This window comes from Alexandromys fortis, unplaced genomic scaffold (genome assembly GCF_014885135.2).
Source record: "Alexandromys fortis isolate MF-2015 unplaced genomic scaffold, M_Fortis_MF-2015_v1.1 scaffold_254, whole genome shotgun sequence".
NCBI lineage: Eukaryota > Metazoa > Chordata > Mammalia > Rodentia > Cricetidae > Alexandromys > Alexandromys fortis.
The window spans coordinates 349,560-364,358 of record NW_026068130.1 but is presented as its reverse complement, the minus strand read 5'-3'; the positions used below and the strand labels follow the sequence as shown (position 1 = coordinate 364,358).

Below are 14,799 nucleotides of genomic sequence, written 5' to 3'. Positions count from 1 at the left end.
TTTATTTATTTATTTATTATGTATACAATATTCTGTCTGTGTGTATGCCTGAAGGCCAGAAGAGGGCACCGGGCCTCATTACAGACGGTTGTGAGCCTCCATGTGGTTGCTGGGAATTGACTGAGGACCTTTGGAAGAGCAAGCAATGCTCTTAACCGCTGAGCCATCTCTCCAGCCCCCATCTCACTTATTTTTATATATATTTATTGAGTCAGAGTTTTACTGTGTCACTCTGGCTGACCTGGAACTCTCTATGTTGACTGACCTCAGACTCGCAGAGATCCACCTGCTTCAGCCTCCTGAGTGCTGGGATTAAAGACATGTGCTACCATGTCTGACTCTCCATATTTGGTGCATGTGTGCATGTGTGTGTATACCATGGCACATATGTAGAGGCCAGAGGATAGCTTGTAGAAGTTGGTTCTCTATTTCTGCTATGTAGATTATGGGGATTGACCTGGGTTGTCAGGCTTAGTGGCAGCTGCCCCTACCCCCAAGCCTTCTCTCAGGCTCTAGACCCAGCTGTTTACATGGGTGCTGGACTTTGGAATTCAAGTCGTGCAGCATGTTTTACCCACTGAGCAATCTCCGCAGCTCCTGAGTTTCTGTCTGCTAAGTTGACAGTGAAGACTAACTTACTTATCCCGTCTCCTGGTGGATTCTTAGGGCAGAGTGTTTTTTTTCTTAGACAGAAAACCATGCTTTCTCCAGTAGGTCACAGTGTCCCAGTGGCTTAGCTTTCTGGTTGGTTTTCAGCTATCACTACTATTTTTTCTGTACTCACTGTCCTGAAAATCCAGTTAGCTACTGACTTGATGTACTAGCCAACAGGTCTCAGGTTAGAATTATATGGGAATGAGCAATGCCTTTATGCCCTAGGGTCTCGGATGTGGGGGAACCCTCAAGGCAGGGCTGTTCCCCTGTGTATCTCCAGCTGTGCTCCTCGGTCGGTCCCCTTTCATGGGCTCTTCCCTCTTTGGTGCGTTCCCTGCCCCCAAGCTGTGCTTTTGTTCCTCCCAGCTCTAGAGGTTCCTTGCCTCTCCCAGATATGCTCCCTGCCCACTGAAGCCATGCTCCCGGCTTCTATGGTCCCTCATCTATGTTCCCTACTCTTCCTAGCTGTGTCCCTCATTTGCACGAGCTATGCTGCCCTCTCCCTCCAGCTGTGGTCTTTGCCCTCCACAGGTGTGCCTCCGTGTGTTCTTTGTCTTGGGTGCGTTTCCCTCCACCAGCCAGACAATGAACTTAAGTTGCGGTTGGGAGAGTCTTGCTCTAGCTGGGGATAAATGTCATCCCTTTAGTCTGACTAATCCACTCCAGGTTCTGTTCATCCCCAGACTCCATCCTGAAGTAAATGGGGGGTGGGGTGGGTACGGTGGCAGAGGGTTTATGACTGACTTTTTTTTTTTTTTTTTTTGGGGGTGGGAGGAGGTTGGAGTTGGGTAAGCATCCCCAGAGAAGGTAAGGGTGGCTGATGCGGGAAGGCCTGTCTCTTTCCTCTTTGCCAGGTACTTGCTGATGGGACCATCCTGAACTGCCTGACCTCCCTGAGGAAGGATAACACAGGCTATGACCTGAAGCAGCTGTTCATTGGGTCAGAGGGCACCCTGGGAATCATCACGGCAGTGTCCATCTTGTGCCCACCAAGGCCCAAGGCTGTGAATGTGGCTTTCCTCGGTAGGTCCTCCTCAACCTACTTCTGAGTCAGACATGTTGGTGCGAACTCGGAATGAGAGGAGCCCGTTGCTCCTTGCCTCTCTGCTTCCTGTCCGGAGATCTGGGTCCTGGCCCTCCAGGTGTCCAGAGTGTAGCCTGAAACAGAAGTGATAAGCTGTTTCTCATCAGACCACACTTTAGAACAATCGAGGCTCTTCTTTGTCCTACTGTGCTTGGATTTTAGAACTGTGTTCTGTGATTCTGAGAGAAACAGTGGCTTGGTGGTAATTGCTGTGGGGCAGTCTCTCTCTCTCTCTTTCTCTCTCTCTCTCTCTCATCCTCGCTCTAGCTCACCGCAGCTGGCTGTAGCGTCTCTCCATATGTAGGGTTTTCACACCATTCAGACATCCTTTTCTTTCTTTTTTTAAATATTTATTTATTATGTATACAATATTTTGTCTGCATGTATGCCTGCAGGCACCAGACCTCATTACAGATGATTGTGAGCCATCATGTGGTTGCTGGGAATTGAACTCAGGATCTTTGGAAGAGTAGGCAATGCTCTGAGCCATCTCTTCAGCTCCTCAGACATCCTTTTCTATGCAGCTGATGCGACACCAGCTTCTGTCTGTGTCCTGCCTTTGCTGCCTGTGGTTCGTGTTTTTCTCTTTCCTCCTTCTGGATTGTTATCCAGCTTCTGACTGCAGCTGACCCATTCAGCTAAGCTGAGTGAGTTCTGGAGAGAAAGAGGCACGCTTGACTCACCAGATCCTACCAGAGGAGGCTGTCGGTCTTTCTTGTGATCTTTCCCAGTCATTTGTTCTTATTATGACCTCTGTCTATTTATATTCATGTGTGTGGGGTGCACATTTATGTGCATGCTAGTGCAGTCCAGAGGCCAACCTTGTTTTTTTTTCTGAGACAAGATTTTTGTTGTCCTGGTAACCACTGATTAGACTAAGCAGGCTGACCAGTGAGCCCCAGAGATGCATCTGTCTTCGATTCCTCAGAGTAGGAATTCCAGGTGTTTGCCACCATACCTGCCTTTTCTTTCTTTCCTTTCCTTTTCCTGCTTCCTTCCTTTCTTTCTCTTTCTTTTTTTTTAAACTTGTATGTTGTTTTACCAACATGTACGTTGTTATGCCTGCATGTATGTCTGTGCACCATGTGTGTGTAGTGCCAATGGAGGCCAGAGGAAGGAGTCAGATTTTCTGGAACTAGGGTTACAGATGGTTGTAAGCTACCATGTAGGTGCTGGGAACCAAACCCAGGTCCTTTGGAAGAGCAGCCAGTGCTCTTGACCTCTGAGCCATCTCTCCAGCCCCATGCTGAGGGTGAGACTCAGGTCCTTTTTGTGAACTACGGTCAGCACAGCACCAAAGCCTGAGCTATTTCCCCAGCCCCCAGGTAGTTGATCTTTTTAAAGTCTGTCACAGCACTGCTCATGGGCCATTTCTTTGACTCTTCGTCTGTCTGCTGTGTCAGACATTTCTCAGTCTCTTGTTCTCTCTAACTGCATCCAAGACCATTCCTTGTAGCGTTGGACCTGGTTTCTCATCGCGTCTTGTCCATGTGTTCTGAGTTATCTTGGGCTGGAAGCATAGCCATGTTTCTCAATTGTTTTCTTCCTAGAAGCCTAGGATGAGGGTGGTTTCCTCTTGGAAGGGGTTGTGTTGCTTTTGCTCGGTGGTCCTGGATCTTGTAAAGTCCAGGAATGTCATCTCTTACGACAGGGTTTCTGCCTGTGGATACAGTCCCTTAGTTCCTTTCTGCTTCCATCCAGCTACCCTGGGGCTGCCCTGTGGCTCCCAAGTCCTGGAGCCCCTCAGAGATCTCAGGTGTCCATAGATGAGTGTTCAGTGAATTTCTGAGACCAACTTAGACCTTGGTGCTGATGGGTGAGCGAAATGACTCTTGGTTCTGGCCCCCCGTGTTTACAGACTTTTCTAGGATTTGCCTCTCTGATTCCTTTCGCCATATTGAGTGTGCTGTAGCAGTTCGTAGGCATAGTTTCAGATCTGGAGATCTTGAAGTGAACTTGTGGGCTGAACCGTGGAGTGTTTCCTGTAGCGCCCAGCCCTTCATGGTCACTCCCCTTGTTCAAGTGAGTTGGGTTATGTTGCTGCTGAGAAGAGGGTGACCTTGCCAGGCGATGGGTGAGACCCTGGGTCCCGCTGTCCTTCCCTCGGTAGGGCCTGAAGCACTGTGTCCCGTTGTAGGTTGCCCTGGGTTTGCCGAGGTTCTACAGACATTCAGCACCTGCAAGGGGATGCTGGGCGAGATCCTGTCTGCATTTGAGTTCATGGATGCCGAATGCATGCAGTTGGTGGGACAGCACCTCCACCTGACCAACCCAGTACAAGGTACCCACTCCTGTGCAGTTGGGCAACACTGCCTTGATTCTTTGACACCATGGGACATGTTGGACCACTCTGAGGTTCCAGCTGTGGCATGTCCCAGGTGGGCAGGTGGGCAGGTGGGCAAGGAGCACTGTGTGGCCATTGTGTATAGGAAAGCTTGGCTGTCTTTAACACTGAATTCAATCTGTGGTAGGATGAACTCGTATTATTGTACTGGAAGAAGCCTTAATGTTGTGTTAAGGGGACAGTGCCCCTCTGTAAGTTAGTCATACACATTTAATTTTAGACAGTAAGTTCTTATGGTAGAAATTAAGGCCTTTAGCCCATAGTAACCATGTCTGGGTTGATTGTCTACCGACAGGTGGCCTTTCCCTGGGGTTCTGGAGTTTTGTAAGTGTTGCAGGATATTTGATCTCTCTGTGAAACTTCGAGACTGACTTAGTAAAATTAACCTTGGATCGGGGGTTGGAGTCAGCAACTAGTTAACTAGAATTAACCATAGAGAGTATGGATGACCCAGGAAGATGGATAGAAAGAGGCACAGGAAGGAGTAGGGAGGGACTTAGAGGTTCATGGGCCTTTTTTCATTTGGGGTGGATGGAGACACATGCTCTTGCTGGGTCTCCCAACAATTAGGAAGGTCAGCAGGTTGCTTCTCGGCTTCTCTGACCTAGCAGGTTTTCACCTCAACATCTGACTCCTGAGTCTTTATTGGTAAATAGAACAGCTTAGATAAAAACAACATGTAAGAGTGGATAAACCAGCTCTTAGAGCTGACAGTTGCCTTGCTTTGCCAGCCTTGTTCCTCAGCAGGCTCTTGGGAGGTACCCAGCTGGACCCAGCCATGAGGCTGAGAGTGAACAGGGTGGGGCATCACACAGAGGGTCACCTTTGGTCTGCCAGCAGGAAACTTACATTTAAACCATGTGAAATTTAGCCTGCCCTAATGCTTCCTGTTCATAGGCCACCCTAAGCACCTGGGACGAGCTGTCTCTGCCGTGTGACCCAGAATGAAGTGGTTCTAACCAACAGGTGGGCCCGGGGCTTACACTGCATCTCCTGCTCCCTTACAGAGAGTCCATTCTATGTCCTTGTGGAGACCTCAGGCTCCAGTGCAGGACATGATACTGAGAAGCTGACCAGCGTTCTGGAGCAGGTGCTGAACTCTGGCCTGGTGAGCGACGGCACCATTGCCACGGACCAGAGGAAAGTCCAGGTGATGTTACGCTGCTTTCCACCTTCCTTCCCTCCCGTTCCCATAGCTACAGCCTGGTCTGTCCAGCAAACACTGTAGCGTGTGGTCAAGCTGCAGCCGGGTTCATGGTGTAGATAGAAAACCTCTTTGTAGTCAAAAATGTGTTCTTGCTATCTAGATCATTTTAACTAACATTAGCAAAATATTCTCACACGTCTCCCACCCCCAGGCTACGTAGTGAATAGATCTACGTGGCTGACTGTGTGCTGCCTGTAAGTTGGCTGCCGCTCCCCACAGACCTGTCTACAGTGTGGAAAGGCATGAAGAACTGCAAGGGCCGTAGAAGGCAAACCTGAAGGTCCATCAAGTCCTGGGAATGGGGTGCCCGACAGACCTTATGTAGGTGGAATTTTCTTGTCCTCACAGCTAGTTCCAAAATAAATACACAGAGACTTAATATAAACGCTTGGCCAATAGCTCAGGCTTATTACTAACTAACTCCTACATTTTAAATTAACCCATATTCCTTATTTACTCTCTGCCAAATGGTGGTACCTTTACTAGCATGGCATGTTCATCTCCTGCTCCCTCTGCATCTGCTGGCAACTCCAGACTCTGCCCTTTCTCATCTCTACATTCTGTTTGGCTTTCCTGCCCAACTTTATTCCATTCAGCTATTGGCCAGTCAGCTAGTTTATTAAGCCAGTCACAGCAACATATATTCACACAGTGTAAAGGAATAGTCCACAGCAGCCTTACTATATTGTCAGGAAGCCATTTGTTCTCTTTGGGTGAGCTGTTTGGGAGCTGCTCATCACCTAAACTGAGTTTTAGTTTCTTGGTGTCCAGCCCTGGTCCTGCTGTCTGCAGTATGGTGAGTTGCCAGCAGAGGGCAGTGAGGCTACAGGAAGCAGCCAGCATTGGTCCTTGAAGACAGAAAAAAGGAAGGTACCTAGGGAGTGTGAAAAACACTGAATCCTTGAGCATTGACCTCTAGAGCCAGCCTGTTATATAATCCTATTGTATTTTTTAAGGTTTTTTTCTTTATGGTTGTGGTTGTTTTGTTAGTTGGTTGGCTTTTAGATTTTTTGAGACAGGTTCTCATACAGCTTCATCTGGCCCTGAACATGCTATGTAGATGAGGGTATCCTTGAACTTCTGATCCTCCATCTTCTACTCCTCAAGAGCTTAGGTGTTCTTCCATGCCTGGTTTAGTGTAGCAACCTGAGGCTTCATGTTGCTAGGTGAGAACCCTACAACTGAGCTACATACTAGCCCCACAGTCCACGTTTATTGAAGTGTAAGCAACTACACTGCTTCATATCAAAGGTGTGGAGGGGAATGTGGCAGCCCTTGTGGCCGATTTGATTCCATGAGGCTGCCTTACTGCCTCAGATTGATTTGGAGGCTGGCGATGATGAACATGTTACTCTCAGCCTGCCTTTGGCTTTGGCTTCTGCTGTAGGAGGAGGCCACTTGCTTGTTCCCAGCTGCTCAGCCCCCGAATAACCACACAGAAACTGTATTAATTAAATCACTCCTTGGCCTATTAGCTCTAGCTTCCTATTGGCTAGCTCTTACATCTTAATTTAACCCATTTCTATTAATCTGTATATCACCACGTGGCTGTGGCTCACTGGCAAGGTTTCATCTGGTGTCTGTCATGGCTTCTTGCGACTCTGTCTTCTTTCTCCCAGCATTCAGTTTAGTTTTCCTCACTTAGCTCTACTCTGCCCCATCACAGGCCAAACCAACTTTTTTATTCATTAGCCAATAAAAGCAACACATATACAGAAGGACTTCCCACACCAGGCTTCTTCCTTCATCCTGATGTGGTGCTTTTCTGCCTGGTAGTGACCCTGTATCTGCTCCTGATGATAGAACTGCTCACTCTGAGCCCTCAAGGTCCCCATTCCCCCATCATGCTGGGTCCTCTGGAGTTTCCTAGAAAATGTCTGGGAGAGACTGGAGTGTCCCGGCATCCTCCTATCTACCTATCTGGTGCTGGACTTGGATTCGGGTTTATCAACACCCTTTTCTAGAGCTGTAGCTCAGTGAGAGGATGTGGTCTGATCCCTGAGCATCTTTTTCTGGTCTGAGGATGGTTTTGAAGATGTTTCTGCTGACTTCTTATGTTGAATGAGGCCTTGGGGAGTCCTGAGTCACCCTGCCCTCTGATCCTTTTTTATCTTCAGAAGCCCTGAGTTTTCTTTATTTATTAGTGTGTGTGCATATATGCACACATGTACATATATGTGTGCATTCATGTTATAGCATGTGTGGCGTGTTGGCCAGGGGACAACTTTGCAGAAAGTGTGCACCACTTGCCTACTAAACATCCACCTTTGCACATGTATTCAGAGTGCTGCCTAGTGCCGAAGTATCGGGCGGTCATTAGCTCAGATAACAGCAGGAGCCAACAAGCGTCTGGGAAAGTTACGGTGATTCACACTCTACTTTCGCTTTTTTTAAAAGAATATTGATTCATTTTTATTTTACATGTATGAGTGCTTTGCCAGCTGCACTCCTTGTGCCTGCACAGGATGGCGGACCTCCTGGAGCCTACAGACTGTTGTGAGCCACCATGTGGGTCATTGAAAAGAACCGGGGCCTCTACAGGAGCAGCAAGTGCTCTTAACCACCGAGTCATCTCTCCAGCCTCTGTCCTTGCTTTGATGAAAGATTCTGTTGGTCTTTGTTGTGACATTGTTAGGCATACTTATTGTATCTTATTCATATCTCCTCGCTGCTACCAACCTCAGTATTTCCTTCTTCCCATGGCTCCCCTTTCTTGCCCCGAAGAGGTTCTCTTCCGCTTTCACGCCACATGCATATATGTATACGTATGTACATATAGTTAAATACAGATTCTACATGTGAGACGAAATGTTTCCAGCAGCCTGGCATGTAGAATAGCTAAATAATGGCTGCGATTAGAGGGCCGATCTCGCTTCAGGGACCTCTGGCCCCTTATGCAAACTGTCCCAGTCCTCGCCCTGCTGAGAGGCGCACAGCAGATACCAGGCTCCATGTGCTGTATGTCTCTGCACTGTATGAGAACGAGGTATCCCACTGGTTGGACACCAGCAGTGACCTGGTGCCGTACAAGGCTCACACCAGTGCAGTGAGGGCCCTGTCAGCCCTGCCTCGTGAGGAGCCCTGGAGGGAGGCCACACAGGTGAGGGCAACAGGGTGATGGGATGGGAAAGTAGGAAGATACCCCCTGGGGTGTGGGGGAGAGGGTAGATGTTCTAGAGGTGGGGGAGGCTGAAGCAGAGCTAGGGGACAGAGGCCGGCTAGGGACAGTAGGTTTAGCGACTGCAGGACAAGCAGGGAGCATCACAGAACAGTGTCCACCAGAACAGTGTCCACCACGTTCCTCTCAGAGCTAGATGTGTCTGTGATAGGGACTGGATAGTAGGCCGTGTGGTGGTCAGGTACAGAGTGACCAAAGTGGCTGTAAAAGTTGAGAGAAACAAAACAACCAAAAAAAAAAAAAAACAAAAAAACAAAAACAAAACTGGGTAGTGGTGGCGCATGCCTTTAATGCCAGCACTCAGGAGGCAGAGGCAGGTGGATCTCTGAGTTCCACCTGGTCTACAGAGTGAGTTTCAAGACACAGAAGGGAACCCTGCCTCTAAAAATTGCACACACACACACATACACACACACGCACACACACACGCACACACACACACACACACAAAGCTGAAAGAATTGGGGATATTTGGGCTTTGTCTGTAGCCTCAATGGTGATGAGGGATTGTGGTTTTTTATTATTATTCCGGGTTAAGCCTGGTGTGAGGTAACGTAGGAAAGGAGGGGCTATGGAGACAGCTCAGTCGGTAAATTACTTCCTGTGCAGCAGGTGCGATGACCTGAGTTTGATCTTGAGAGCTCATGTGAAAGGCCGGGCATGGTGGGATGTGCTTCTAACCCGAGCACCTGGGAGGTGGAGACAAGCAGATCCCTGTGGCCAGCTGCCTAGCGAGCCTAGCCTGATGCTTGAGTTCCAGTCTATTCAGAGACCCCTGAGGAACATTTGAGGATGCTATCTGAGGAACAATACTCAAGGTTGTCCTTATACCTTCACACATAGTACACACACACACACACACACACACACACACACACACACACACACATACGAGAGAGAGAGAGAGAGAGACAGACAGACAGACAGACAGCATGTGGCAGGGGAAGTCCTTATCTTTTACGTGGTACGTTCCCTAAAATGTTGGGGTTTTTTAGGAACTGGCACAAGGTTGAAGGTATAAGCACTGTGGCTCAGATGCAAAGGAATTCTGGCAGTTGGGAGCCAAGGAATACTAAGTGTTACTGCTTGGATGGAAAAGTATTCTGGCAATCAGGAGCCAAGGAACACCACAGGTCCCAGTAAGAGTAGCAGCTTATAGCCCTGCTCTGGGGAAGGCTTCCCCAATGTAACAGCTCTGCTTTGGCCAGAGGAGGGTTTCCCCAGCGAAGTTGTTACAGTTCTGCTGGGTTCTGGAGTGTAACAGCTCCATTCAGTTCTGCTAGGGGAACCTTTTTCCAACAAGTGTTATAGTGTTGCTCGGCTCCACTCAGCCCATGCTTCGTCTCTGCTCCAGAGAAGAAGGTCTTCACCCAAACCTCATTCAGGAAGTTTATTGAGAGGGAAGAATCTAGGAGAGTGACTCTGCCTGACTCTGGCAGGGTGGAAAAAGGCAGCAGCAAACTCAAGAGACGGAGGGTTCATATAGGGCTCCTTAGGGGTGGAGTTTTTCCAGGGAGATTTTTAGGGTGGCAATTGGTCAGATTTCAGTCCCTTGCGCCCAGATTGGCTAAATCTCATGCTCAGGGATTGATTGGTTTTCTGTTCAGGGATTGATTCGTTTTCCTGCTGAGGTTTGGTTGGTTTTCTGTTTAGTTGGTTAGGGGCAGATTCTGCTCTGATTTCAGGGTCAAAGTGTGTCTTTCACTGGCTCTGGTTTCTGGACCAGGCTGGGTTTCTTTGGTGGCCCTTTTGCCCTACTGAAGGTCCTGGTGTGACAAAGTGGTAGGTAGTGGCTGACTCTGCAGAGGAGAGATGGGGGTCAGTCCTTGTGAGTTTCAGGGTAATAATGTCCCAAGTAATAATGGGACAGTTCTTGTGAATGAACAACTCTGCTCCAGGTTCCCTCTGCTCAGCTTTGGCCTCCCTATCCCGGTTCCAGCTTCCACCGGTCCCTCCAACAGCTCAGGCCTTGGCTCGCCAAGCCCCTCACCTGCATCTGTGAAGACCTGGATTAAAGCAGCGCCATGTCAGAGATTCTTGTCCCCGGAGCCCCGTTGAGGTGTGCTCTGACTGTTTTCTTTCACTGTCCCAGATGCTGTGGGCCCTGCGGGAGAGGATCACAGAGGCGCTCAGCCGTGACGGCTACGTGTTCAAGTATGACATATCCCTCCCGGTAGAACGGCTCTATGACCTCGTGATCGACCTGCGCACCCGCGTTGGCCCTCGTGCCAAACATGTGGTGGGATACGGGCACTTGGGTGAGCTGCACTGTGGTGCACTGAGTTAAATATGGTAAAGATAGCCTCGGAGGCCCTCCTGCCGTCTGTCTGTCTGTCCCGAACAAAGTCCTTTATATTTACTGAACAGCCTAGGAGAGGTCATATGGGGAATGAATGAGGGCTAACTTACGGAAGTCTCTAACAGAATTTCACAATTGATTGGTATTTACTCCAGCTTAGCCAGCAGGTCCCAAAGTACTCAGTGAACCAAGAGAACTATAAACATACACTATCAAGTTACATCCATGTTGACTCCAGCGTTTACGATAGAGATTTGCCATTTGAGGCTTTTTTTTCACCGTTTCCTGTTTTCAGCAAATGATTGCCATCATGTATGTGTCCTCTGGGTGGGGGCATGGCGGAGTAGTTTGATATTATATACAGCATGATTACCATCTCATACCTATATACAGCCACGTGTCTCCTCTGGGTCAGGGTCATTAGGATTATACCCTTGCATTCTCTTAGGTTGTAAAAGCTGATTATATGAGAAAAATCCAAGACATGTACGGTTGGTTCTTACATTTTTTTTTTTTTTTAAGCAGGCTAAATAAACAGGCTGAGTATATAGCAGGCTATCAGGTCAATTATGTAGTCTTATATTAACTTGGCTGTGAGGTCCAGCAAAAGTTCCAGTTTCTTAGAATGTAAGAGATACTTTCTTAAAATGGCATGACTTCAGCGACTGCTTGTCAGTTGAGTTCTGTGTTTTGTTCCAGCAAAGGGCGCAAGTCCTGGATTGAGAGGATGCCCTTGTTTTTATTCCTTTCTCTTTTCTTTGTTTTCGGTTCTTGAGACAAAGTATCTCTTTGCTACTCTGTAGCCCTGGCTGACCTAGAATTCACTATGTAGACTAGGCTGGCCTCGAACTCAAGGAGCCCCACCTGCTTCTGCCTCCTGAGTGCTAGGCTTGAATCTGTGCACCCTTGCACTCTGCCCTCGTTTCTTTTATTTCAGGTATTGTTTGAAAAGTCTTTGTGCACCAGAATGGTTCTCGCCAGCCCGTCTCTTTAGACCAGAGTCAGTTTCCAGTCATTTTAGGGAGGGTAGAGAAGTCATGCTATAGGTCCCATGGCGTTGATTGACAGGAATGACTTGTTTATCCAACTGCCTGTCTTTGACACCTTGGGAAATGTGCTGGGTTGGGGACAGCAGTGGAGCCGTGGACTTCTTGCTGTGTCCCAGGGCCTCACTTGCCTGAGGTACTGTAAGGTGGGGCTCAGCAGCTGCCATTCGAAGTCATGGAGGGTTGAAGGAATGGGTAAGGAAGGGCTGTGATTCATAACCAGGATGGGCAAGGTGCATCTGGCTAGGGGAGAGTTCATCTCACAGGGTATTAGGAGTGAAGAGGACCTTGGGGCCTGCCCAGCCTAATTGTTTCCTTGTTTCCCAGGGGATGGTAACCTTCACCTGAATGTGACGGCAGAGGCCTTCAGCCAGGAGCTGCTCGGTGCCTTGGAGCCCTACGTGTATGCCTGGACAGCGGAGCAGCGGGGCAGTGTCAGCGCCGAGCATGGCCTAGGCTTCAAGAAGAAGAACGTCCTTGGCTATAGCAAGCCGCCTGTGGCTGTGAAGATGATGCAACAGCTCAAGGTCCTGCTGGACCCCAAAGGCATCCTGAACCCCTATAAGACTCTGCCCGCTCAGGCCTAATCTTGTTGCTGCAAGACGCCGGGACCTCGGGCACGGCAGGGTTTATAGGCCTTGCGGCCTGCCATCTGATGACACCTGCAACAGACCAGGTGTCACTGGCTAGCTGGGAGCCAACTCTGAGGACCCTCTGGACTGGGCTGCCTTTCTGTGAGTTGATCAGAGTAGACAGAGCCGCCTGGTCCCTTCTTTAGTCTCCTGCCAGCTCGTTGTGGACAGACTAAGTGGGTGGGCAGTCTCCCCACTCCCAAATAGGCCAGCTCTCACCTGCTTTGTGGTGGCCTGTGGAGACCCGCCTTGTTGCAGCTCCGGGAGGAGAGCGATGTGACCTCTTCACTGAATGGATCCCTGTGTGATGTGTGTGCCCTGTGAGGGCTGCGGCGAGTTGTCCAGCCCTAGATCAGTTACCATTATGACGCAGAGCACCACACGACTCATTCACATGGAGCTGAGTGGAATCTGCTGTCTTACCAAGCAGGTCTTGGATTGGCAACTGATCAGGCAGACCATATGTCTTGTTTTTGTTTTTTTGTTTTGTTTTGTTTTGTTTTGTTTGTTTGTTTGTTTTGTTTAGCCCTGACTATCCTGAACTTACTATGTAGGCCAGACTGACCTTTCTCTCAGAGATCCTCCTGTCCGTGCCTCTACCTCCTTAGTGCTAGGATTAAAGGCCAGTGCCACTGCGCCCGGCTTACCTGTCTGGTTGGTAGCAGGTGTGGTGGGCTGTGAGTGCTTGCAGAACTTACTGGCAGGGGACAATCTCCAGACTGAAATGATAGAGGCGACTTTCAGTCCTGGGCCGACCCTGTGGCCTACACCTGTCCTCCAGGACTTTGGCCGGTCTCCTCACCTAGATTCCTGGCAGTCTGGGAGGTCGAACACACCTATTTCTTCTTTTGCTATCATCAGTTTCCAGAAAAGAAAACTTTGAATTATAACCTGCTGCTGGAAAGTCATTTACATAAAGTCAGTTGTAAAGTTCTGGCTTACAACACCCCTCCCTCCGCACATTTGGTGCTCTCTGGGTTCCCAGTGTGTCTTCACATGTGGATTGGGAAGTAAACGTAGTGGTGGTGGTGGTGGGTATTGGAGGAGGAAGAGGCCACAGCCACCCTGCCCTTTAGCATGGTTCAAATAGGTCCAGTGAATGTGGGGTCCCAGAGCAGGTGTGTGCTAAGCCCTTCTGGTTGGTGCCAACCTTACTCTTGCTCCTGCTGGGCATTTGTTTGTGGAGTTCACAGGGTGAGGGGTGGGCCAAGGGACTGTGGTTTTCTCCTCTTGAGTAGCTATGTGATGTTCCCTTTGATTCTTCCGTCCCTGGGGAAGGGTCACTTCTTAAAAATGAAGTCAGTACATTTTGACACGAGTGAGTGGCATCCAAGAGTCGATGAAATACAGCATGGCTGGTGTAGCAGTGTGTACCCAGAAAACAAGCTATCCAGGGTTGTGTTAGCACTGACTGCTCAGACAAGGGAGCAGCGAGTTCTACCCATGTCAAAAGCTAGCTGGGAAATGAACTTGCTTCTGAGTCTGCTCACTGACCAGACTACAGTCACTGAGGATAGGGAACATCCTGAACCTACCCTGGGCACATAGGAGGCACACCCCAACCCATCGTGGTTTGCTGGCCCGGTGTCCTTGGTCAAGTGTGTGCCCGTCAGATTTCTTGAGAAACCTCAGGCCTCTGACACAGCTGTCCCCCGACACCTCAACATGGGAAGAAGAGTTAGATTATTGTCAGAAGATGACAACCCCTCTGTGGGAGAGAGCTGGGTGGAATGGTGCTTGCTTTTAATCCAGCATTCAGGAGGCAGAGGCAGGCCGATCTCTAAATCTGAGAGTTCGAAGCCAGCCAGAGCTCCGTAGCGAGATCCTGTCTTAAAACGCAAGGACGGAGGACCAAACAGCTGACTCCTCCCATTCCACTGCACACAGGAAGTCTCTAGTGTACAAACCGGGAGGGGCTATTGTGTCTGGATTAGAAGTTTAGGGTTCCCCCTGCAGATGTCTGAGCTGTTGGAATATGAGCCCTGCTTACCTAATCAGGACGGTGGGAGGAGCACAGCCGGGGCCAGCAGCTACTCAGAGAGCACGACCTGGCGGTCTCAGTCCTAGGAAAGATGGCTGGGGTGTGGGCAGGCCCTGGCCAGGACTACAGGGGGCTGTGTGGTCTTCCAGAGCAGTGTGCTTCACAGAAGGACAGATGTCACATGAAGGTGGTCAGCATCCAGTGCCATGTATGGCTATGGGCATGGAGACCTTACCCGTGGGGGTTGTGCTCACTGGGCCTAGCACCCCTATCCAGTAGTGGCCACCCTGAACCAGCCCCTGCGCCTGGACATAGGGGATGCAGAGGACCTCTGCTCTTGTTCTTGGTATCTTGTTGGCAACCTCCCATGGCTG

At 49.4% G+C, this 14,799-nt stretch overlaps 1 protein-coding gene across 5 annotated transcripts in view; it reads left to right on the top strand.

Annotated features, from left to right (window-relative positions):
• The window catches only part of D2hgdh (D-2-hydroxyglutarate dehydrogenase), a 21,904-nt gene extending 8,147 nt beyond the window's left edge, over positions 1-13,757 (top strand). For all 5 annotated transcript variants that reach the window (XM_050125943.1, XM_050125944.1, XM_050125945.1 and 2 more), the window contains exons 6-10: positions 1,509-1,677; positions 3,876-4,019; positions 5,090-5,232; positions 10,560-10,725; positions 12,140-13,757. In XM_050125943.1, the coding sequence (XP_049981900.1) occupies positions 1,509-1,677; positions 3,876-4,019; positions 5,090-5,232; positions 10,560-10,725; positions 12,140-12,399 (882 nt within the window). In that variant the 3' untranslated portion in view covers positions 12,400-13,757. The remainder of the gene's footprint in view (positions 1-1,508; positions 1,678-3,875; positions 4,020-5,089; positions 5,233-10,559; positions 10,726-12,139) is intronic.
• The last annotated feature ends 1,042 nt before the right edge of the window (positions 13,758-14,799 follow it).